The following is a 26,292-nucleotide window of genomic DNA, read 5'->3' as shown; positions in this document are numbered from 1 at the left end:
AAAATAAGTAAAACAGAAGGTTTTCTAGATAAAGAAGAAAGTTGAAAACAGTCAGACAGCATTTACAATTAGTTAAACTAACAAATATAAGTTTATAACACGAAAAGTTGTGCCACAATCTACTCTGTTCCTGTCTTAAAATCGTATAAAATCTAAAATAGAAGGTATTGTAGATAAGAAGAAATGTAGAAAAATTAATAAATAAGACATATAATCAGGAATCGAAATCATCATCAATTAACTTAGACTGTTCCTCGGACTTAAAACTCCAAGTCAGCAGCATCCATTTGCCAAACAACCGGAAAGATGACATCAAGCGCACAATTCCGATAAATCGGCCATTTATATCGTTTTACTCGTTCAACGTTCACATTACCCCTAATGAAATTCATAGCAGAACTATCAATTTGAAGCAAGAAAAATCCAGGATTGTTGGCGGTGCCACCTGGGGAAAGATGAATGGTCGTTTTATCAGACAAACGGAAACTGTGACTTTATCTTCTTCCATGTGAGAGGCAACGATCATCGCGGTTCCGCCATTATTTCAAAGCTTCATAGAAATTTTATGAGGAGACGTTTTTGGAAAGGAGACACTTCGATATGGAAGCTTTTGTGATGTCTTCTCAAATTCCTCACCGCAAACAATCCATCACCTTCCAAAAACTACCACACACTTAAGCCTGCCTATTCTTTCTATCCAGAAGGCATAATGCATGAGCCTTATCGTACTAACCTCCTCCTCTTCCTCCTCCTCCCCTTTTTTTCCTCTATTTTTTTTACTACTTTCTTCTTCTTTTTTGGTAGGAATGACAGTCGACGGGGCAGTCATCATAATTGAAAGGTGGTGGAAAAAATGGGTTTCTGTGAAAATTCGATTTGCTTGTTACCCCTATTCTGTAATGTATCAGCCAGTTTGATATGTAAAATCTTACAGTTGTCGGGTATCTTGGCCCGTGACAGATTTTTACGCAAGTCGTCACACGACTTACATACGTGTCATGTTGTGTCTGGCGCCTCTACCTTCTTCCACTATCTTCCAACTTTGCCAGGGGTGGATAGATAAAGATTGTGGTTTTGTACCCCGTATCTTAAGCTTTGTTCTTGTGGAATGGGGGTAAGAAAGAGGAGGAGGAGAAGAAGAGAAGGAGAAGATTCTACTTATCTGCAAGATCCCTTTTTTTTAGAATTTTACAAGCTTTTCTTATATTAAATTTGCATTTTTCTTCCATAATTATATCTTAAAATTCTTCTAGGATAGAATAATCTTTATCAATTTACGTGCCTTAGGGTCCTCCTTATTCTTGAGGAGTGAAGAAACCCAAGCTAATTATCTATATTTTACGTATTTTCTTCTGTTTAAGTTTGTGTGCCTTAGGATAAAGGATATAAAACCTTAAATTCCTGTTTGGTAAAGGTGTATCTTTCTTTTGTTTTTTTGCTCAATATTTTAAGGTTTGTTACTGAGGAGTGAAGAAAACGAGTAATTATTTATTAGTAGATTTGACTTGATGTATCTTTAACTTACTTCTCCTTTGAGTGAGAGCAACGTTGTTTGAGTAGGAAAGAAAACACAAAATACATTTTAAATTGATAAAAGTTGTTATTTTGTATGTTTATCCTTAAAAAAAATAAAGAAAAATTCAATTTAATTGCCTTATTTTTACGCTATAATTGCTAATTTCCCATCCTTCTCTCTCGTTACACCTTCGACTTTTATGGTGGAGAGCAACTAAGAGGCGAATTAAATTAATGCCAAGTTAATAAAAATTAAGTTATAAAGTGTCAGAGAATTATAATTTATAAATTATTAACTTGGCATTCATTTACATAAACTCTTTCGCATAGTTTTTCATGTAAATCTTGAATGAAAGTCGGCGCTTGAACACTAAATTAAGCTGGTACATAAGTTAAATTCTTTATTGAAATTCTTAATTCAAACTTAATTTGTTAAAAAAAATAATAATTATAATTAAATTAAACTCTTAAATACAATTCATAAACTTTAGTGTAAATAATTATATTTTAATTAGTATCATAAACTATAGATTTATAAACTTAAATTACAGATTACCAAAAATTATAGAACTGAACTTTAGTACCAGAAATTGTAGAATTAAACTTATGTTAGCACCAGAAATTGTACATTAAACTTAAGTTAATACCACAATATACAGAATTATACACAAGTTAGTACCATAAAGTATGGAATTATACACAAGTTAGTACCACAAAGTATGGAATTATACACAAGTTAGTACCATAAAGTATGGAATTATACACAAGTTAGTACCATAAAGTATGGAATTATACACAAGTTAGTACCACAAAGTATGGAATTATACACAAGTTAGTACCATAAAGTATGGAATTATACACAAGTTAGTACCATAAAGTATGGAATTATACACAAGTTAGTACCACAAAGTATGAGAATTATACACAAGTTAGTACCATAAAGTATGGAATTATACACAAGTTAGTACCACAAAGTATGGAATTATACACAAGTTAGTACCATAAAGTATGGAATTATACACAAGTTAGTACCATAAAGTATGGAATTATACACAAGTTAGTACCATAAAGTATGGAATTATACACAAGTTAGTACCACAAAGTATAGAATTATACACAAGTTAGTACCATAAAGTATGGAATTATACACAAGTTAGTACCACAAAGTATGGAATTATACACAAGTTAGTACCATAAAGTATGGAATTATACACAAGTTAGTACCACAAAGTATGGAATTATACACAAGTTAGTACCACAAAGTATGGAATTATACACAAGTTAGTACCACAAAGTATGGAATTATACACAAGTTAGTACCACAAAGTATGGAATTATACACAAGTTAGTACCATAAAGTATGGAATTATACACAAGTTAGTACCACAAAGTATAGAATTATACACAAGTTAGTACCATAAAGTATGGAATTATACACAAGTTAGTACAACAAAGTATGGAATTAAACTCAAGTGAGCACCACAAACTGTATATTAAACTGATGTTAGTAGTAGAAACTACACGTTAGTACCGGAAATTATAGAATTGAAGTGAAGTTAGTACCGGTAACTAAATTAACAGAAGAAAACATTAATATTTAAACGACAACACCCCCTTACGCGAAATTTTACTAAATACAAGATTAAGAAACCAGAGACGGAATTTTTCACCGGTCCATCAATAATTCTTTAAATTTTATTTATTTCCTCCCGGAACGGGGGAGGAGTAGGAGGAGGAGGGTAGCGTCAGATAATAACGTGTTTTGAATTTCTTTCCAGTCCATTTAAAATGGCAACAGAAAGCCATTGCAGATCAACCATTTCGATAGCAACGAGTAAACCCGATACCAACAGGAACCACGCAGGACCCGAATGTTCTGGCTGCCAGAAACCAATACGTGAAAGGTATCTATTGAAAGCATTAGACCAATTATGGCACGAAGATTGCCTCAAGTGTGCCTGCTGCGACTGTAGACTGGGAGAAGTGGGTTCCACTCTATTCACTAAAGCTAATCTCATTCTTTGCAAGAGAGATTACCTCAGGTGAGAAAATTCCTCTGATTTTATTTACAAATCTCTTAAATTAAATAAATAAATATATATATATATATGAAGAATTTTATTTAAAAATTGATTAATTAGAAAAGAATTTGATGGGATTCTTGAGGGTGAGCGGAAAAGTGGCGCGAGAAGAATGTTTTCTTTGTTAAAAATACAATAGAATTATCTATTGTGACGTCAGGTCTGATATGTCTAACTCAGTTCTCGAGATTAATGAAGGACGGACAGACTGACGGACGATACAGGTCTGAGATTTCAAAATTGTAGACCGAAAATATAATAATAATAATAATATATTTAAGTGTAAGAGAAATGGATTTGGGGGCTTAAAAATAATACTTTTGTTTTTACTAAATTTTAATATAGGCCCCTTAACAAATCATTTCTTGTATAAATAATGGAAATTGTATGGTAAAGTAATAAATTTTATATCATTTTTATATGAGTATTTTAATTTATAAGCAGTATATTTATAAATTTATAAGATATTTTTACGCGTATTATTACCGGTTCTTACGTAATTTAAACCGTCTTAGGGCTTAATTATCGTGTAAAATCAAGGTAATTTATATAGAAATTAATGATTTTGATGGTGTACAGAGCAAAATAGGACAGGATTTAAGAATTTAAGATAGGATTTAAACAAAGGATTTGAACAATGATTTAAACACAGGATAGGATTTAAATGTAGGACTGAAACATAGGATTTACGAATTTGCATCCCGTACTGTATATTATGCTTCGATGCAACGTTGTGTGAATTAGGACAACCGTGCATAATTATGCAATTAAATTAACATTTCAGGAACATATGGAGTATTTTAAATATAATTGTATTGCTTGGGTGAATTATAATGAATGGAAGACCGCTTATAATCAATTGTTTAATGCTATAAACAGTGGATCAATGGATCTAAGAAGCTGATTTTTGGTAACTGTTATAGGTTTGGATAATTGTAATAATGTATATTCTATTGAGAAATTTTGTAAGGAGTCAGGAGGAATTTTGTATTGAGTCATGTATGCGTTGGTAGGAGTAATAATAATGTATGATGAATATGTAATTTCGTGGTGAAACATATAAATTTCCAAGTCATAGAGTGCATGATGAAGATTATTTTGTTAATAAATTATCTTATAAAGTGGGATTTTCTTTAAAGTTTTACACGTAAAATTGTTCTGAGTAGGTTTATAAATGTTTAAATTTAATTTAAAAATTCTAAAATTTATAATAAATAAATTCGAATTTTTAAATAGTAAGAAAATATTATTTTTAATTAAAATTTCCAATCAGTAGTCCACGATCTACACTTACCTATTTAAAATAATGTTAAAGTTTAAAAAGTTGGGAAACGTTATAATATTCATTAAAATTTACATTTTTTACTTATATAAAACATTAAAATTAATACTTTTTACTGGATAAAATATTAAAATTCATAATTTTTGATGTATAAAACATTAAAAATCGGCCCCAATCTAAGCAGAAAATAGGTATTTTTATGTATTAATTTCACCCTCTCCCTTTACTATTTGTTACTTTAATGTCACTGGACTCACCTCGAATTGCAATATACAAATATATATAAAACTTAAATATAGACTTAAATCTCAATATGTGAAGCAGTAACTAAGTCGATCATATACAACGTAGACCCTATAACTTCAACACATGCAAGCAAAGTTATGGTATTAACGTGCGGGATAAGCACCCCATAAATGAAGCGTGTTAAACATTAAGGCAATTGCTCTTTTATATAAATGCATTTTGATATGCGTAAACATTAACCTAATCAATAAACAGGACCCATATTGTTTAGGGTAATATCGCGACGTTTTAATGAAGCGTTTAAAGATTTATTTTATACTAATTACTAAACTCTGGTGTTTTTAATGGCTTTCAACACTATGCTTAACAAATTTTCCACTTCTCTACACCCTTGTGAAGCATTCTCTTTATGTTAAATGCACTTTTAACTCGTTTTTCGGTAGGAGAGAAGCACCTATAACTTTTTAGGGAAGCATCTTTTAACTTATTTTTGGGGAGGAGAAGCAACTTCAACTTGTTTTTGGTGGAAAGAAGCGCCTTTAACTTGGTGTTTTTTAAAGGGAGAAGCACCTTTAACTCGATTATTTTGGGGGAGAAGCACTTTTAACTTGCTCTTTTAAGGAGAAACGTCTTTAACTTGGCGTTTTTGGAAAGGAGAAGCAACTTCGACTCGTTTTTTAAGAAGGAAAAGCACCTTTAACTTGATGTTTGGAGGGAGAAGCTACGATAAAATATGATTTTTTAAACATACTTTTCCTTTTTTTCTGTCCGTAAACTTTTCGATAAGAAAGCATCGAAAGTATTTCAAAACAATTTACTTAAAATCTCCATTAAAATATTTTGATAATTTTAATAGGAATAACTTGAAGATTAATTCAAGTCAAAGATTAATTGAGTTTAGAAACCTTAAGATTCTTAGGTTCTTAAACTCGATTAATGTAATTGTTGCAAGCATACGAATGTCAACCATTATGAGAAAGTCATTTAGTTTGCTTAATGGTGTTTGAATCGCATTAAATATAAGAAAATACTTCTTAGAAAAAGTTACTCTGTTTTCGATATTATTTAAATTAACTTATAAAGTCGTTTTTTAATATCAATTTTTAAGATATTTGTGTAATAATCTGTGATTAACACTCAGCGTGACCTAAATTATAAACCAGTCTTCACTTAAAAGAGCCAGAGCACATATAAAAGTGTATGGAATTTGTCAGGACTGAACCCACGACCATCTTTGAGTTAATGCAGTATATAAGACCCTCTTTAGAAGTACAATGAAGACAACAATGTCATTTCCTATTCATCATCAATCACAGGAACCGACCTTCTAGTTATCGAAGCAAAATTAAATTGATGAGGACTGAACCCACGGCCAATATGCACCTTCTTTCATCTAAGCTTTACGCTTACGCTCATTTAAATATTTAAGGAATATTTACTTTAAATGTCACCCTAAAATCAAGCTACTAAGTTTATAAATATTGACACTAATTTTTAAAGGCGTCTAAGAAAGGAAATTATCATGAGACAATCCGAAATGAGCTGAACCCACGTCTTGTTTAGTTATCCTCTCTACTACTGGACTAACTCGATTAAGATTTTGATTAATGTTATGTATTTGCGTGAAACTTTAGTGAAGTCCATGCTGAGTCGAATGAGGACCGAACCCACGTTCTTGATAACTGTTTAGAAGATATACCCCATTCAAAATATGACATGTGACTCTCCTCTATCTCCTCAACCCCTCGTCCTTTAACCACCAAAATTTAATAGCATCAATCCTCCTAATATATAAACCTCCGTGCAAAATTTCAGAAATTTTCGACGAAAGGCACAGGAGTTATTAAGCTTCAAAGTGGGTGACAAAATACTGCTCCCATCCATAAATACAGAAAAAAAACTCCCAAAGTTTTTGTATTTCTCGACGTTTAAAAGTCCCTCGAGTCCAAAAATGTAAAGATTTTGGGGGTTCTTCTTATATATAACAGCCGGGAAAGTAGTAAAATCAATTAGGAAAATTATTTTCATTATAAATAGGAACCGAACCATATCCTTTATATATTTAGCATTAAAACACGAATAGACCCATCCAAATCCAAAAAAACTGTTTAATTTACATTTAAAATGACTTTAAATATAATTAACATTAGTTAATTTATAATTATAATACAGAAATTCGCAAAAAAATGGTCTAAAAATAAATCAAAATTCGATTAAAATTCTACCAAGAGCTCACCTTTACGAGGCAATTACAAGCTTGAACGGTTAGAATTATAATGAATACAATATTAATAAAGTAGAGTTAATATATCTAAATATATATTTCTTTATTAATTAGATCAGTTAATTGTTGAACATGTTCAATCTAATAAAAGAAAAATTAATTTTGTAACTTTAATGTATTAACTCTATCCAAGCGAGTTACTATATGAATTTTTATTAGAGTTTTGGTTCGGTTCTTTTAATTGAGATATATTATTTTAAAAAATATAAAAAAAAACATTAAAAATATGTTAAAAAATCAACAACGAGTTGCATAACTTTTCCCGCAAGAGTTAAAATTGCGTATGGCGCCATCTGTTATGTGATTTGTTTAAAATTTTTAAAAATATTATTAATTATTATAAAATAACAAAAAAAAAGTTAATTTTGAGGATAGAGACGCGTTTATAAGAAAAATGTAAGGGGGTAATTACGAGTAAAATAGTTAATTCCGACCCACTCGAGATATGACACGTGACCTTCTCTATCTCCCCAACCTCTCGACCTTTAATCACTAAAATTTAGTGGCATAAACTTCCCTAATAAACGAACCTTCCTGCAAAATTTCAGAAATTTTCGACATAAGGCACAGGAGTTATTAAGCTTCAAAATGGGTGAAAAAATCCTTCCCCATCCATAAATATAGAATGAATGAGATGAAGATGCGCGTAGGAAGATACCTCAAATTACCTCAAGGAATTATTTTAAAAAATATCTCAAAATTAAAGGAAAATTTTTTATAAATTGTTATAAAAGACGGTAAATACTATAACTTTTAAAAATTTATGAAAAAATTATGTTTTAATTTTAATTTATCAAGCAAACTTTAAGCAGTTGTGGAATGGTACACATCCATACAGCAACTAAGTCATGTGCGGCTTTACAATTCGATAAATTGTGTATTATGGTACATATTTTAACGAATAAAAACATAATTTACAAAGTTTACAGCATAATAATCTTAATTCTACACGGTTTATTACTAAAGAAGCAAGGGAGAAGCAGTAGTAAAGTATCGAATACGTACCCAAAGAGATGAAGACGTGTGTAAGAAAATACTTCAAATTACCTCAGAATTAAAGGAAAATTCGAGTGTATGATTAAAAATTCCTTATAAAGCATTACAAAAGACTGTATATAATATAATTGTTAAAAATTTATTAAAGAATTATACTTTAATTTCAATTTATCAAATGAACTTTGAGTGGTAGAGCCGCCACACGCAACTCATTGATGTGCGGCTTTACAGTTCGATAATTTGTGTATTGTGATACATACTTTAACGAATAAAAACATAATTTACAAAGTTTATAACATAATAAACTTAATTCTACACAGAAGCAAGGGAGAGTAAAATATCAAATATATACCTAATGGATTCTTATAAGGGAAAGATATTTTTCTAGGTAGTTATAAATATAGCATGACGATCCTTTTTGGAAATTCAGCGACCATACTTTTTTTTTGAAGTACGAGGGAAAGAAATCCCAGCAACCATCTCTCTCGTCTGTCGGCTTGTCGTAAAGAGGGGGAGAGAAAGGATCAAGTATCGTGCATGGACGCTATTACACGAGAGAAGTCAGTAGCCTGAGAATCATGCGGTGCACATTAGTGGACGATAAGAAGCAAGTGAAAGATCGCTGATCGTTAAGGTTTCACCCCTCTCTAACGGGTACCATAAGAGAATGGTCTATAACGGTTAATACGTCTTGATTTGAAATTCGCCAAGAAAACGCTGGAAAGGTTTTGGTGTGTTTTATTCGTCTGTGATGGTCGACCATTCTCTTGATCAGATAAGTGTGTTGGCTACAGCAGTAGAAAGATGCGTGCTTCACTTGTAAATCACACCATTCTGTTGGGGGTGCCGAACGTGCCAAACATGTAAATTCCTACCAAAAATCACGGCACACGTGATCTTGTTCGAGTGTGGTAAGTTGACTTGCATTCGTCTGTAGTAAAGTAATGGTGTTTGTATGTAGAGGCCGTTATTGCACACACACACACACACACACACACAGTTGTAAAGGGAGAATGACTCGCAGTAAAAGTGGTAGGTTGATAACTTTACTTTATTGAAAGGGGGAAACGTTAAAGCTGTTGGATCGTTTTTGATTTGTTCAAAAATAATCACCGGAATAGCGGTCACCATTTACGTTTGTCTGTCTGTCTGTTGTATGCGTCTGTGTGTGTGTGTGTGTGTGTGTGTGTGTGTGTGTGAAAGCAAAAGGTTGATTAAGTCAAGTGAGGGAGAATGGCTTTAGTTTTCTTTTTTTTAAGTAAAGTTTTTCCTAAATGAGTTAGCTCTTTTTGTGTATCGAAAATTTCTATTTAAATAATAGCCCAGAGCAATAAGTAAAAAAAATATATATCTTTTTTTGGGGGAATTTTCTCTCTCTCTCTCTCTCTCTCTCTCTCTCTCCTTCTTCTTCTTCTTTCTTTTTTATAATAGCGGATTAAATGGAAGAAATTGAAATGGCCGAATGGTAATTTGAAAGAATAAATTGAAAGGAATCAAGAAAATAAATCAAGTCATTTGACGCTTGATTAAATCAAATTGGCCAAAAAATATTTAATTCAGACAAGTGTGGAGTGAAATATATACATCAACAAGAAACCTCTCCCTCTTTCCTTCTCCACTAGCAAAATTTATCTAAAATAATTCGAATTTAAAGCGTTTTTTTTATTTCCTTTCACGTATAAATTAATTATAAGCAATTTTTAAACTTTACATAAATGATTTTATCGAACGGAGATTCTATCTACTTTCCGGACGGATAAACAAACGGACGAACGTATAGATAAAAAAAGTAGATAGGCAGGTAGACAGATAGACGAACGTGCAAAAGGAATACAAAATATTAACACGATATCTCTTCAAGTTTTTGAGAAATCTTACAAACAGACAGACGGACGAACTGAATGCGAAATTTACGTTCGGCACGAATCTGTGTAATAAATAACAGTTTGTAATGATATTCTTATATAATTTCTTCCAATATTTATACAATTTTTAAGCATTTTTTTAAAATTAAAATATAATTTTCTCCCTCCATTTAATGTAGGATGTTAGGAGAGATCGGTTCGGAAGATGCTCTTTAATGTAGAAACTATATTTATATATTAATAATCTTTCTTAGAAAATATCACGGAATCTTGTCATAAAACCATCCATAAATTATTTTTAAATATTTCAGAAAATAAACTTTATTTAAACGATCGATAAAAGTAACAACATCAAGAGCTATAATTTTGTTTATATTGTATAGGAAGGTTTTTCACTACGTCTGGTTTCTTCGCTACTTTAAATATATATATTTTTAAAAAATAAAATGAAATATAATAGAATTTTAAATCAGGAATACTTTATAATGATTTATGTTTATTCTAGATTAAAAATTTTTAAACATTTCTTTTAAAAATTCCAGTAAAAATTAGGGAAAGTGGAGAGGAGAAGAGCGTAAATAAGTAGGAAAACAACGATAAATAGTAAAAATAAGGGAATAAAAAGTGATTAAAATGCAAAAAAAATGTAAAATTTCGTAAATAATAATAAAAAATACCAAAATAATGATAAAAATCGAAAGAAAATTGCCTAAATAATGATAAAAAACGAGGAAAGAGCAGGCGCAAATTAAATGAAACCCGTTTATATTTACGCTAATTTTTGCACAATTTGCACTCCCCTGGCTTAAAAACAAGAGCGAAATAAATAAATAAAATTTGATCCAGATAGATGAACCGTTTTCGGATTATTTTACGTCGGAATTGTACGTAAAAATGGTGGAGGAAGAAGAAGAAGAGGAGGAGGAGGAAGGATTTTTAAGAAAGTATAGTTCAAAAAATGTCACTTATAAAAAGGACAATTTGACAAGTCAGCCGATAACAACTTCCCATTACAGTTAAGAAGCGCAATTCAACTTAATCCCTGCACTGCCCGTTTCACTGACTGCCTGTCATAATGAGTCTAGGAATGTAAAACCTTCATTACCAGCTCTGGCTCTTTGCCTAATGACACTGTGGTCAGACCGCTATTAACGTACTACGCTCTAATCTTCACCACTTCTGAAAATTCTAATGAATGCTTTGTAATTAATAGGCTTAATGGTACATCACTAGTGTGCTGCAATTGGAGAGTCAGCCAACCATCAAACCAGGTCATACGCTACTAACTAAACACGGAGACGTAGATTAATATAGGACTATACTTCGTCCCTTTCCCCCCTTTTATATACGCATCTTATGAATGTTTTTAGTCTTTTCTTAATGCTCGGATTAAGAGATTTTCCTAGAATGGTAATGAGCTGAAGAAGTCAACCGCAGATGGCTCTTACTCATTTTTCATTTGTAAGAGATTATCGCGTATTGACTGTGTGTGAGGGGGGGAGAGTTTTGCCTTGTAAAATGTTCGAAATTCGTGTTTTTAATGGTTCACTAATATAACTAATCCCTACTTCTTGATGGAATATGATTGAAGGTGGCTTTAATGCTCGAGAAAAGACCCTTACAGTGTTAAGGGGGGCTTATTCGTGTTGCCAAATACTCCAATTCTCATTGGTTAAACGGGATGAGAAGTTGGTAAAGTAAACCTTTACGCATCCTTCTTCTTCCTCTTCACCTTTTTTTTCTATTTAATTATGCAGTATACTTTGAATATCGCTTCTATTTTTGCTTCTAGGATTGTAATTATTAATGGTGTAAAGCCTTTCTTTAGTACTCGCATCCGGATGTTGGAGAAGTCATCTTGATCTTCTCTCGTGTTTTAGGACGTTGGCGAGATATTTTGAATGGTTATAAATTATTTTAAAGTGTGTAAATTTTTAGTTTAAAGATAGAAAAATCTGTAAAAAATCTTCAAATGTTTAATTTTTCTTTTATTAAAGTAATAGAAGAGATGCATTCCTTAGTATTAAGTATATCATCTCTGCCTTTACTATAATAATAAATTGACTTATAAAATTGATTATAAGAAGTTAAAAATATTGTTTAGGTACGTAAAAATTATAAAAAAAATATAGATTTAAATATATAGATCCAAATATTCTCGAATTATATTAAGGAAGTTTGGATTTTATCTAAGGACTTGAATGTAGAAAATTATATACAGTAAAACCTCTTAATAACGGCCACTGGTGGGAACACAAAGAATGGAGGACCGTTGTTTGTAGGTTATTTTGTATGTCTTTTTTTCAACGTTCCTAAAAAATGGCCGCCATTTAGAGGTGGTCGCTGTTGAGAGGTTCTGTTATATATACAAATATATGCTTCAATTGTAATTTTCTAGTATTTATCTTACAAATTGGCTTTTTTTTCATAAAGTAAATTTTATTTAAAACAAAGTAATTACATATTTTAATAAGATATTTAAATGTAGAAACAATTTATAAAATAAAATATCATTAAATCTTAAAATTTATCATCATTAATAATGATGAGAAATTATTTTTATGCTCTATGATGCCTATAATTACTAATTGCAATCATTTTCTATGGCAGTGATGTGGAAATTATGAAAGAATAGTCTACAACTAATTAGACTCGAATGATCTCAGCTTTCTATATGATTATATAATGAAATTCTGATGAAATTTTGCGAATTTTCTTGATTTTTTTTTCTTCAACCTTTAATACTTTATTTTAAGGTTTAGATTAAGATTTTTCGAATTGATAAGGATGAACATCATCTATAAAAGCGAGATAAGAGATTCACTGCGAGTTTGTTACATAAAAATAAATTATAAATTATGTAGTAAAATTATCTAGTTTATAATATATATTTTAAGTTTATTTAAATAAATAGCACCGAAAATATTAATTTTTGTACATAAATCACTTAATATGAGCTTGTTTTCTAGTTTATTCGCTGGTAAACCGTGTATAACGCGCAGAACTTCAGTCTCTTCTAGCTAAGTTCTAGGATTATTTTTTAGTCATTTTTGTACAAAATAATATAAAATATTATCTTAATTTATCCTTGAAAATCCCAGAATATTCAATTTTTATATCCATAAATTAAAAAACAAAAATTTTTGTAGTTATAAAGCGAAAGTAATTGAGGATATACAGAGACTTTTTACAAGTGTTTCCTCCGCCTTTTAACTCGTTAAAATATGAAAAGTTTGAAACAAAAATCTGTAATTAATTTATCCTCGAAAAGCCTAGAAAATATTCTGAAAATTTTACGTTTATATCCATAAACTACATGGTAAATTCTTGTAATTATAAAGCGGATATAATCAGTTTTTAAAGTCACTTCTCGAGCTTTTTTTACTTACTAAAACATAAAAATTAAAACAATAACTATTTTAAAACAAGGAAACAATTAATTTATTTCTTAAAAAACTTAAATATACACTTAAAAATCTGACGTTTCTCACCATAAATTGAAAAATAAAGCTAAAGTAATCGAGAATATAGCAATTTTTTTACAAATGTTTTTCCATCTTTTAACTCTTTAAAATCTAACAATAATGGAAAAAATAAACCAAAATTTATAATTAATTTATCATCTGAAAGACTAGAACAGAGGTTCTCAGCAGTTTCGGCAAGCGCGCCTCTTCTATAGACTTGTAGTGCTAACCGGGGTACGCGTACTACCAGTTGTGAACCTAAGCGTAGAAAATATTTTTAAAAAACTTAACGTTTCTCCCTCACGAATTAAGAAATGAATTCTTGTAGCGATAAAGCAAACTTAAATACATCTTAGAAGAGCATTTTTATGTTTTAACTCGTTAAAACGTCGAAAATTAAAACGTCAGCCATTTTTAAATGGAAGTAATACAAAGATGCGCCTATCAACCTGCGTAAACTCCAAATAAATCCGAAAAATTTCACGTGTCTTCCTCATAAAAGTGAGAATAAGTTCTTGCATCTATTAAGGAAGAGAAATTAACAATATACAGTAAAACCTGTCTAAAACAGAACACATAAAGCGGAAACTCGCCTAAACAGGGAAAATTTCTCGAAACGGAGAGAGAGATTTTCTACGTTAAAAGAGACCTGTTCAAAACGGACACCGGAAAAAATATCCAATACGGTGCGATTCCGGTTTACGCAGGTTTTACCATAAATAATTTCTAGAAAGTAGCGTGTTACGGCTTCGTGGAACCCAAGCGAATTTGCATTAGGAGGCCTCACGTACAGTTTCGACTTCGGAGGAAATATTCTCTTATAAAAAAATTGATTTGGGGCCCTCCTGCTGGTGGGGCCTTTTTTCTACAGGTTAACGCATTTCTACAGACGTTTTTCTACCTTTTTAACGGGTTAAAGTGGCTTTTTTTTTTTTTAAAAAAAGCAAAAATGGCAAATTTTTCAAAATAAATAGGTCTAATAATAGGCAGAAGATGTACACCTGTCTTTTATTTTTCAAGACAAAAGGAGCCGAAGTTGAAAGACTTTAAAGAAAAGGAGGATGAAAGGGATTAATAAACACTAAATAGGTCATACGCTGTGAAGGGAGAGTGTACCACAGTGTTCCATCCTCCTTCTATGTACTGTATTGTACCACATAATTAATATCTATCTCTTATTATGGATAAGAGTAGAAAATGATTCTTTATATCTCACGAAATTTAATTATCTTTAAAATTCATACAGAGTAACATTATTATTATCATTTTCAAATGTTAAATTTGTCAATAAACGTACGAGTATCTTTCAATTTTAATGCATTAAAATGTATTTATTTTGATAAAAGAGTAAGAGATGTTCGCGTGAGAACCGAACCCACGCCTTCTGGTAATTGTTGTTATCGAATGGAGTCGGTTGCCATTATGTGTGCTGTTAACGAAAGGCGATGGTTCGGTCCTTGCTTGGAATTAAATGTGTTATTGTTAATCAGCGATGGTTCGGTTCTCATTTGGATTTAAATTAGCCCGAACCTTTAATGACGGCCACTTTAAACATTGACCATTGTTTCAGGAGTGTTTATTTTAAAAATAAATTAACCTCTAAATAACGGCCGTTTTTATGTTTTTGTCAGTTAAGAGGTTTGACTGTATACTGTTGATGAAAGGCGTTGGTTCCGTTATATATTGTTTACGAAAGTTAATGGTTCGGTCCTCGCTTGATATTAAATATGTTATCGAAAATAACATTGGAATTGATTCGGTCCTACACGAGACTAATGTATACATATTTTCCTCCTTTCATTTTCAAGTTTATGAATTTAATTTTTAACGACTACTAAAATAAAATATCAAAAATTTATATTAAATTATGACAATAAAATTTGGGTTTTTACACGAGAAAAGAAGAAAATGAGTTAAATTTTAAAACTAAAATGTTGTTTTTATATTAAAACTACTGAAGAGCCGGGGTTCCAATCTTATCACAGGCCAACAAAATCTCCGATTTGGACCTGTGACCGAGTAGATAAAACTCTGCTTGATCGTGGGTTCGCTCCTCCACAGTGGGCTGACCACCCAATTATAGGTCGATTCCCCATAGAAAGTACAGTACTCTCGAGAGGCATTCTACCATGGCAGATGGCCCATGTGTTGCGTTGCCTTATCCCATCAATCCAATCTTTTCTGATTATCACTCATTTCCTTTGAGTAATTTGCAATTTTGTATGTAATAATATAGGGAGTGGGTTCGGTCTTTGTACGGTTTGCGATGTGTGTAATAATCCTATGACGTGGGTTCGGTTCAATCGCAGCTCAACATATATGTTAATGAATAGTTTATAAATGGAAATACTGTATTTAGAAATTTGGAAATTTATATTATAAAATATAATTTTTTTTATGTATAAGAAGGTATCAGATATATTTTAATAAAAGAAAAATTGAAAATTATTGTTATAATTTCAGATTATTTGGCACCACAGGTTTATGTTCGGCCTGTAACAAAACAATTCCAGCCTTCGAAATGGTTATGAGGGCTCGAGGTAACGTCTATCACCTGGAATGTTTCGCTTGTCAGCAGTGCAATCACAGGTAAATTTATTTCTAGTTGTTTACAGATAAATCAGGCTTGAATTCTATTCATTAATTACAGTAAAAAAATATATACATATACACACTATTTTTAGCTTAAATTATTATTATTTGAAAGAATATAATTCATTTAATAATTTATTTTCGATTAATAATAAATTAGAATGAATAATTAATCATTTAGGATCTTTAGTTTAGTAACATATATAACAATTGGACAAAAAATAAAATGGCGCAATGCCTTCGATTGATTAACCAATCAAATTATAATTATTTAAATTTTGAATTTTTGAAAAAAATGTACTCAGATTGAAATGATTTTTAGTAACATTTTTATAAATAAATATTAATTTTTAAGTATTTTAAGACATTTTATTTAAGAAAAATATTATTATTTTAATAATTTTTCAAAACGTTCAGAGTCTAAAGTAATAACAATTTTAATGTTGCCAGCTTTCAGCTTTACCTTAATTAATTAAATTATTTATTTTTGTATTAGAATAAAAGAATATATTTCTTTAGTTTTAATCGTTATTATTTTATTTTCATTTAAAAAAAAATTATTTATTTTTAAAGTTTGTTACAAATTATACCAATTTTAGAAGGTTTTTAAAATAAATTATTCGAGGAAAGTATTATTAACGAGTTGGCAACACTTTGTGAGATTGTTTTTAAATTGCGTATTCAATACTTCAAAGTAAGATTATGGTTATTTAAAGCTATTACACGCTGCATTGAAGTAAATAAGGATATTGTATAGGGAGTGTGGTCTAATTTTCTTCAATTATTAAACTTTGAGAGGCAAACCGTATAAAAATATCTGTATCACAAGACTGCAAATTGCCCGCCGCCTAGATAAATCCTTAAAGTTTCAAAATAAAAAGAAAGAAAAACAGAAATAATTGTTTATAAAAATTGCACATTAACAATTCAAGAATTAAACGCCGTAAACGAGAACAATTAAAACGTTAAACGTTACTACACTTCAACATAATCAAATATCGGTAAACGTCATCAATATATCAAAAAATGCGAAGATAAAAATAAGAAAAGAGAAGAGAAAGATCGATGAAAGGATGTACGATTTTTCTTAGGAGGTCCAAAAGAAAAAAAATACATATATATATATATAAAAAAATAGCATTTGAATCCAAAACTGATTTATAATATTTAAAAAGTTGGAGTGTGTCATTTGTCTATGATCGGGCGGCCATTTTGACATCATTCGCACTCAAAAACCCCGAATGCAAGGTGTTGGTTCCTAGTGGAAATAAAGTACCTGTCATAGCCGAGTGAACGACCATCGGATATCAATGGTTAGTCCTAGTATCCCTGATTGGCTTGTCTATCAGGCACGGAGATCCTGATAGACTCGCAAGCACTGACGGATCGACTGCTACTGCATTCGATCAATGGATGTCAACTGCGTGTCCCTTTGTGTGGCTACTCAACTGTCACTGAATAGCCTTACAATCGGCTATTCTGGTCCCAAATTATCGTCAGATTACAGACTATGAAGTCTTCTATTCACTGGCGAGTAGAGAGATTTGGTGAAACAGAGCATGCGTTCTGATGACTACTCATATACTAAAACGTTAGATAGGCTTTTTATTGACCCGTTTGGTTGTCCACTAGACGCCTTTATTGACATTTGTGCGTCTGTACTGTCAATTAGGCAATGAGAATTGAGGAAAAAAAATTCATTTCTTTTTTAATTAATTTAAACTTTTTTCCCCTTTCCTTCCTTTTTCTAAGGGGGCGCTTTCGACTAGATCACAATCGAACCTAAACTGATAGACGTCACAAATGAAACTAATCTGTTTCGGATAATGAGGCGATAAACTGTAACCAATCGGATCGGGTTAATTAACGGATGCAGGCGTGACGTCACTTGATGAAGTTAGAGTGAAGCTATTGGATTTAATGCGATTTGATGGCCATTTTACCTTTGTTTCTGTTATTGGCGGTTATTAATGAATAAATACTAATTCTTACTAAGCTCGCCGCTCGAAAAATTCCTCAAAATCACGAAATAAAAGTATTTAGGACCCGTTTTTCTTTTAAAATCGAAACTCAACTTCGACTTTCCAATGAAATATACGTAACGCGGAACTTATTTAAGGCGTTAATTAGCATTAAATTGAGCTTACATCATAAGATTGACATTAATTTAATGCTAATTTACTGTACGGGTGGCCATTTTATGACGTGGCAAATCGAAGTTTTTGAATTTTAACGCCACATCGGTCTTACACACCAATTTGTAATTTGGTATCCACTTTAACACCCATTTTTAAAGCCTAATTTCATTAGAGAATACGCGATAGAGTAGATCGCGATCCACCGATTGAGTAATTCAAGTGGCTTTACTTAACCAATCACTTCTCAACCTTTAATTTAGTAAAAGAATAACCGAATTATTATCGTATTTCTCTCACTGTTTTTAAGAATCAGCCAGTTAAAAATATTTAAATTTTTTTCTTTTTTTTCCAAGTATAAAATTTGACAAATTTCTCTCGCAGGTTTTGCGTGGGGGATCGTTTTTATCTTCACGACAACAAAATACTCTGCCAGTACGATTACGACGAAAGAGTACTTTTTGCCACCATGCCATATACATACAACATCCGAAGACATCCCGAGAGACAGGAGGACGCATCGAGCGGTTACGGAAGCGGCGATTCCGTCATAGAAGGCAAATGACGTCAACAGAGACGTCGCCCTTAGACAGTGACGTCGTCAAAATTCAAAAAAATACATACAAAAAAAAAAAACAATCCAATTTTTGCCAACAATTTTTACGGACCACCCAAAAACGTTTGTTAGGAGGTTCGAAAACAAGAAAAAAGTATCCAATTTTACGTTTTTATTTTATAATTATTAGAAATTTAGAGGAAAGAATTAATTTCTTTATTTTTAAATTCATATACGGTCCCCTTTTCTAGTCACGTGTTTCAAGGCTGTGCCTTGTACGTAACACAATATACTGTAAATAATATATATATATATATATATATATACAGTATATTTTATGTTAGATTATTAAATTAGTCATTATTATTATTATTAATTTTTAAAATTTTAATTTACGCGCAATTTCTTACTAAGAAATGCCAAGTATATAGTCTTGTATATAGTATGACTGTATAAAAAAATTATATATATATAAATATATATAAAATATAATAATTTTTTTTATTATCAACTAAATATTAACTATAACTAGAAGAAAATAAGGTTATAAATACCTGAATATAGTAAAATTAATTAATTAGAAGCGTGTTAATTAATCATTTCTAGTCATTGTATCTGAAAATTCTTTTAAAAATAAATGTATTAGTTACATTTGCTTATTTATTTTTAAATTTTTTATGTAGAAAATAAGCTTTAAATTGTCTATAAGACAGATAATGTTTTATATCTATATATTATTTTTTTAATGGGGAAATTTAAATATAATTTTTAAGGGTCTTCGGGAGATTCCTTGATGATCCATTCTTTAAGAGGGGCATTTGAATTATAGAACCTCAAATTTTTCAATGTTATTCAATGGAGATTTAAGCAGCATCGTTCTTAAACCGTATCATCCACATTGCTACCAATTATACACAGTGAGGAGCTTAAAAAAATTATGAATGTCCTGTACAATAGTAGAAGGTTTATGCATGGATATTCATCGTCTCTATTATGTACATCGTCTCTATTAATATTTAGGCCTTTTTTTTAAAAAAAATTAAGTAGCTTAAATTTTATAATAATAATAATAATAAATTTCAGACTTATCTTTGGATAGACGATGATGCATATTCTCTTCCTCCATAATGCAATTTAAATATAATTGATTAGTAATTTGGGCTAGTGGATATAACCACTGAACACTGGTCGTGGGTTCGCACCTCGCTAAGAACGTGGAGTTTTTCGGGTTTTCTCTACGTTTCTAACATCTAAATAGGGGCCAATTTTCCATAGAAAGTTCTCTAGGGAGGCTTCCCATCTTGGCATATGGCCCGCACGTGGCATTGCCATATACAAACAAACAATTAGCAATTTACTTGTGCTCATAGTAAATTTTCATTTACTAATTTAACGTGTACGCATACAATTTTACATTATATATTATTAAATATAATCATTTTCAAGAAGATTTATTCGGGTGCTCATATCATAATTACCATATAAGCTATTAGGCCTATAAGTAATAAATAATTTGATCCCTTACATAAGGTAACAGCTGAGAGTTTGTAAAGCCGTTACAACTTAATAATTAAAAATATTAAACAATAATACAATTAAAATAATTATATATTACTATTTTATACAAATTTTTCCAGCATTAATAGTTAGAAAGTTACAATTAATTGTATATAAGTTCTATATTAATTTCTCCCTCTTCATCCTCCCAATTCTTTTTCTCATCATCGCTTATCTCATCTAATCATTAGAAAATTAATATAAATCGATTTTTTAAAGTGAAAAATCCATGCTGAAGGCCATCTTTTATGCTAGAAATTCGATTTCACAGAGATTTTTAGCACAATTTAAGTAGAAAAATACTTTAAAATTTCAAATCTATTAAATATAAGAATAGTATATTATCTAATTAAAACTTTTCCTTGTGAAAAAGGGGGTTAAAACACTTTAAAAGTGAAGAAGAGTGGAGATAAAAATCCGGAAAGGTTTAAACATTTTAAATTCGCTTAAAGATGAGTTAGAGAATACATTTTTCTTATATACAGTATTAATTACAAAGATATTCGTCAGTAGGAGTAAGTTTTGAGGAAGAAAAAGCGGAGAATTTTTATAAGATAATCCTAAGTGCGTGTAAACAGGATTAATTAGGAGAGTCGAGTCAAAGTCTTCGTCTCAATTAATGATTACGAAGACTTCCGTCTCTTTAGCCTCTGGGGATAACTAATCTGGTTACTGCATTAGGCTTAGCCACTCTTTGCTTCGGGCAAGTTGTCAAGCCAAGCAGGCTTAGCACCAGAAGAGACAAGTTAAGGACAAGAGAAAAAATTTAGTGAAGCAGGCGCTTGGGTGCTATCCATCAACTGCACTGACCAGCAGATGGCTCCGAGCTAACTGGTCCTATTAACCCTGTCCCCTGGAGAAGTTGACATGCCAGGGGGCGTTCAAAAAGGATGACACTATTATTGACTGAATATAACTTAAAATTTACTAAAAACTTTTATTTTTACTCTTTTAATAACGTCAGAACTCGCCAAGAATCGTATTCCCCCTCCTCATCTTTTGCATCTCTCTCCGCCGCTTCTACTCCTTATAATTAAATGTTTTTTGTGATTTTATTGATGTAGACCAATCGAAAATTATGTCTCTTTCTCAGATTTATAACCGGATCGATTTTATCCGATAGAATAAATCTGCAGTTTACTATTATTTTTAAGTACAGCGAAGGTTGGTAAGTTATGTAGGGACGTGCGACGTAAAGTACGTTTAGTACTTTTGTAATTCTTTCTTAATTATAAATATTAAAATGGAATTTTATAAATTACTTTGTATACTTCTGAAACGATACGTTTAAACAACTGATCGATAAATTAATTTATGCTAATTTATTAATGAAATTATTTCATGTAATGCAAAGATTCCCAACGAGTAGCTCGCGATTCTCCCATGAGGTTAGAAATTGCATATTTGGAGTAATAATCTCGTGACTTTTACGATAAAATAATAATAAACGTAGATATACAATTGAAAATTGTTTTTTAAATTAAAATTTATATTTAAATTAATCCAAAATGTCTTAATTTCTCGAATAGAATTAAGAAGTTTAGTAATTATATTTAAAAAAAAAGAAAAAAACAATTATAAATTAAAGAAATTTAATATTTTTTTTACTTTAAAAATTTAATAATAATATATTTAATTTATATATACATAAATCCTTTTTCACTTGTCAGTTCTATATTTATATATATATAATAGTAACCTGCCTTCTGTGACGTCTGTATGATGATCCGTCTCCCCCCCTTTTTTTCCTTATCTATCAATCGAAAAATCACGGAAGCTTTTAAGTAATAACATGTATTATTGGATTTCGCAAAAATTTTTCAAATTTATATATATATATATATATATAAAGTAAAAAACTATAAAGAACGATCCATCTTAAAAGTCAGAAATTGAGTGGATCGCGTGGGAGGGAAAGAGAGAGAGAGAGAGAGAGAGAGGAGGGGGAGACCAAAGCGTGTTTCTAACAAAGGCCACCAGGGCTCGGTGATATCTAATGATGGTCAATGGCAGTCCGGAAGTGGATAAATTTACCGGAAGTGACGGTAATGCTGCGGAAATGACGAGGAATGTGGTGATCAGAGGTGACCTCTAGTGGCGATTTCTATTAACCTTGGGAGTGACGAAGAATTCGTTGGAAAATGGAAAGAAAAGAAGAGAAAAATAACCAAAAAATAAAAAATAAAGTGCTCCTCCCAACGATTTTTAAATAGATTCTTCCTCTTTCTAATATCTTTTTTGAATTCCGTTTGTTTTATTTCTTCTTCTTCTTCTAGTTTTACTTTTAGGCTTTGGCACAGAAATTTTATTGCGTGAACTAATTCCACAAAAACCTGAATACCGTTGCCTTTTAAGCCTCGACCGATTGAAGTATAGAAAAGCAGTTACTTCTCTATCCCATGTCTCGAGTAATCAGCAGTTTTCAAAGCTTTTACTCTAAAAGCTTTCTTGTGTTCGCAAATGCCACACTGTTTAAACAAATGCTAGACTTTGGACGTCCTGTCGCATGGACCTAACCCACGTTTGGTTGCTTGGCAACTGGCACGTTCGCTGGATAGGTGTCGCTTTAGCATCGGTCGCCATCTTGTATTTTCTCTCTCTCTCTCTCTCTCTCTCCCCTTCCGCTAAGACGGAAGTATTTTAGTGAGAACGGAAATGAAGGCGGATGCTGCTCAGTCACGTGATGATCCAACGGAAAATGTCTGCTTTCGATAATAACTTTCGCCACTATCTTTGCCGGTTAAAAGGGGAAAAAAATGGAAAAAAAAGAAAAAAAAGCGTTATAGAGACGGATCCGTCTGTCTGCTCGTCATCATTATCAATCAATATCCGCATATAATTAATTTTCTTGTTGATAAGAATTGGCCTTACTTATCAGAGTTAAGAAAACTGATTGGAAAGTTAACAGTTTCTAACATAAACTATCGATTATTATATAAAAATATATCTAATTTGACGGCGATTTAAATAAAATCTTTCGTCGCATCTACGTTTGTTTTTTTTCATTAATTAATCCAATTTTAATTGTTATTTCTCGATCATCAGCATCACTCTCCTCCTCATCCTACTCCTCTAATAAGCTTAACAAATCAAACACTTTTCCTACACTTTTAAAGCTTTTAAAACATAATTTATCAACAATAAACCGATTAGAAAAGGGAGAAAAAAGCATCAAAATCGAGAGATATATATTTCTAAAAATCGAAAATTCAATAAGGGAAGATAATTTAGCATCCTCTCTCCTCCTTCATCCCAACTCTTTCTCGAACCTCTCCATCTTCCAATTCGAAAGTTTACACGCTTTAAAAATTTTTTAAAATGCGCCCCCCTTTAAAAAAAAGAAATAAGAGGGAGGGGGCCATATTAAAAGCTGGATCGATGTAGATTTTAAGTATAACCCTAGAGGTTTTGTTCGTCAGCATTTGATAAAAGACTTGGGGGCCTTGAAATTACTGATAGACGTTCATTACTGAGCTGGTTGTTCAACATCTATTGCTGAGTTCGTTAGCTTGTAAGCGAAATTAATCCGAGGTTGGGACTTGGTGTTATTGGATTTGTCTGGTCTCTCGGATTGGCTGATATTAAACATTGCTGACTAGACACTGCTTCTTTCATTGATGTCATCAAATCTCATCAAGACGCGATTAGTGATACTCTCTTTATTGCCATGTACGCTCCGGACTACATCACAAAACGAATTTAGCATTTTATGCCTAATCAGTTCGCTTCTCTGCAACTTCTTCCTCATCCTCCTCCTCCTCTTCTTCCTCCTCTTTTTTTTATTTTTTAATAAATAATATTCCTTAAAAATAATTTAATATTTTAAAAAGAGTTAGAAAAAATTAATTATTACACTTTTCTAGCCATAAAACTCTACGTTGATGCTATTTTTAATTATTAAAAAACCACGTTAAAAACTGCTCTGAATATCCTTTAATAACTTTATAACAGTTTAAAATTTAATAAAATAACGATTTTTTATTTAAAAAAAATAATAAAGTTGTTTTTTAACTGGAAATTTTAATTAAATTGAAGTTAAGTTTATAAAAAATTATTTTATTATACAGGAATAATGACGCATTAAACAGTTAATGACATTTTCAGGTGGAATATTTAATATTTGCGTATAAAAAAAGTAAAAAAAAGTATATATAAATATATATTTTTTAAGTAAATTTTTTCCTCTTTTATCGCTCGGACAAAACATCACTCAACAAACTTTATCACTTAGTTGGTTTCTCTTGTTTAACTAAACACTTTGAAAATACTAAAATAAAGAAAAGAGAAGGGAGAAAATTTCCAAGTGCCAATAGAAGATGAGTAAAATGGTGAAAAAACGAAGTCATGTCAGCTTGCATTTTTTAGCCTAGACGATGTATAATAAAAATCAAGTGTGACACTTGCAGGGAAAGTGCATCTAGGGAATCTGAGTAGTAAAGTTGATAGGTTAATGTGGAAAGCATGTAGTGTTCACTTAGCATCCGTTCTTTCCTTTTCTACCTTGTCAACCAATGCTTCCTACTTGTTCCAATCTTTATCTACTGAGCAAATTTCCATTTTCTTGTTTTACTCAATCACATTGTTTATTAAAAGACAGCTAAACAATCATGTTTAATGTTGATATTTACCATTCTAGGGTCAATCATAAAAGTACTGTTTATAAAGAGGGAACTTCATACTTGAGACTAGAAAAAAATTGATTTTATAGAAAAAAGAAATACTTTTAAATATTAATATTTGAACATTGGAATAGAATTATGTTACCAAATCCGATACGAGATGGCAATTATGGTATAATTTGAAAGGCCTCTTTTCCCGATAGTCGGAGAGATAAGAGGGGAAGACATATTTACAGGCGCTATGTCTAGAATATAAGTTAGTTGGCAGGTTAGGGATTTGAGAGATTTTCTGGCAAGTTGAACGCAACTAAATTAACGCTGAGATGCTATAAGAGATGCGTTGATTGTAGTTGATGGGATCAAGGTAGTGTGGGTAATTTTGCTACAGGCAAAGCTCCTACGATAATGGAAGTGCATTCATTAGTCTCATCTTGCAGTGTTCATACAAGCGTTTAGCAGAGGACAACGATTTCCCTCTTTTGTCAATTCTCAATTTCACGGACTTGAGTTCCTCTACTGAATTGTCCTTTTTCTCAATTGTACTCCCCCCCTCTTTCTCTCTCTCTCTCTCTTCTCTTTCTCTTCTAGGTGGTCACAGTACTTCTTTGGAAATCGAAACTAGATTGGGGAATTTTTCTAATTACGTACCAGCCTGACATGTTACAAATGATGAACGGAAAGGTTCGTTAGACTAGTGTTGTTAGTCTTCCGCGTCAGTTCAGTCACGTGACCGGCTTGTAACCAATCGGGTGGGGGAACTGTCAACGTTGTTGATTATCCTTGTGGCTCAGCTAATATCTCCAGACCCCGAATTAAGGCGTTGGGATACGATTGATTTTTTTTCCTTTCATTTGAACGAAACAATATCTTTCCTGTCCTTTTTATCCACTTTGTCCGTGTACACGCCTATTTTTAGTTCGGGGTTAAAGGTCAGGACGGTAACACTCCAAAGAATCTTAAGTATTTCCCACCCCCTCTTACTACTTTATCGTTGCCAGAAACCCCTAAAAGTTTGAAGGTTTATTGATTGAATATTCATCTTCTTCCCTATTTTTCCCTAAAATAAAATTAATAATATGGAAGATTTGACTTATTTTATC

The 26,292-nt window shown here is 31.3% G+C and overlaps 1 protein-coding gene across 1 annotated transcript in view; it reads left to right on the top strand.

Annotated features, from left to right (window-relative positions):
• Positions 1–19,667, top strand: part of LOC136972861 (LIM domain only protein 3-like) — a 41,648-nt gene extending 21,981 nt beyond the window's left edge. Inside the window, exons 3-5 of the mRNA XM_067267502.1 lie at positions 3,294–3,557; positions 16,197–16,322; positions 18,845–19,667. Of these exons, the coding sequence (XP_067123603.1) occupies positions 3,304–3,557; positions 16,197–16,322; positions 18,845–19,025 (561 nt within the window). The 5' untranslated portion in view covers positions 3,294–3,303 and the 3' untranslated portion in view covers positions 19,026–19,667. The remainder of the gene's footprint in view (positions 1–3,293; positions 3,558–16,196; positions 16,323–18,844) is intronic.
• Positions 19,668–26,292: the final 6,625 nt, after the last annotated feature.

Source organism: Centruroides vittatus, unplaced genomic scaffold (genome assembly GCF_030686945.1).
Source record: "Centruroides vittatus isolate TY-2023 unplaced genomic scaffold, ASM3068694v2 contig_3050, whole genome shotgun sequence".
In the NCBI taxonomy this organism is placed as follows: Eukaryota; Metazoa; Arthropoda; class Arachnida; order Scorpiones; family Buthidae; genus Centruroides; species Centruroides vittatus.
Note: the sequence above shows the minus strand (reverse complement) of the source record. Positions and strands in the feature narration are given on the sequence as shown.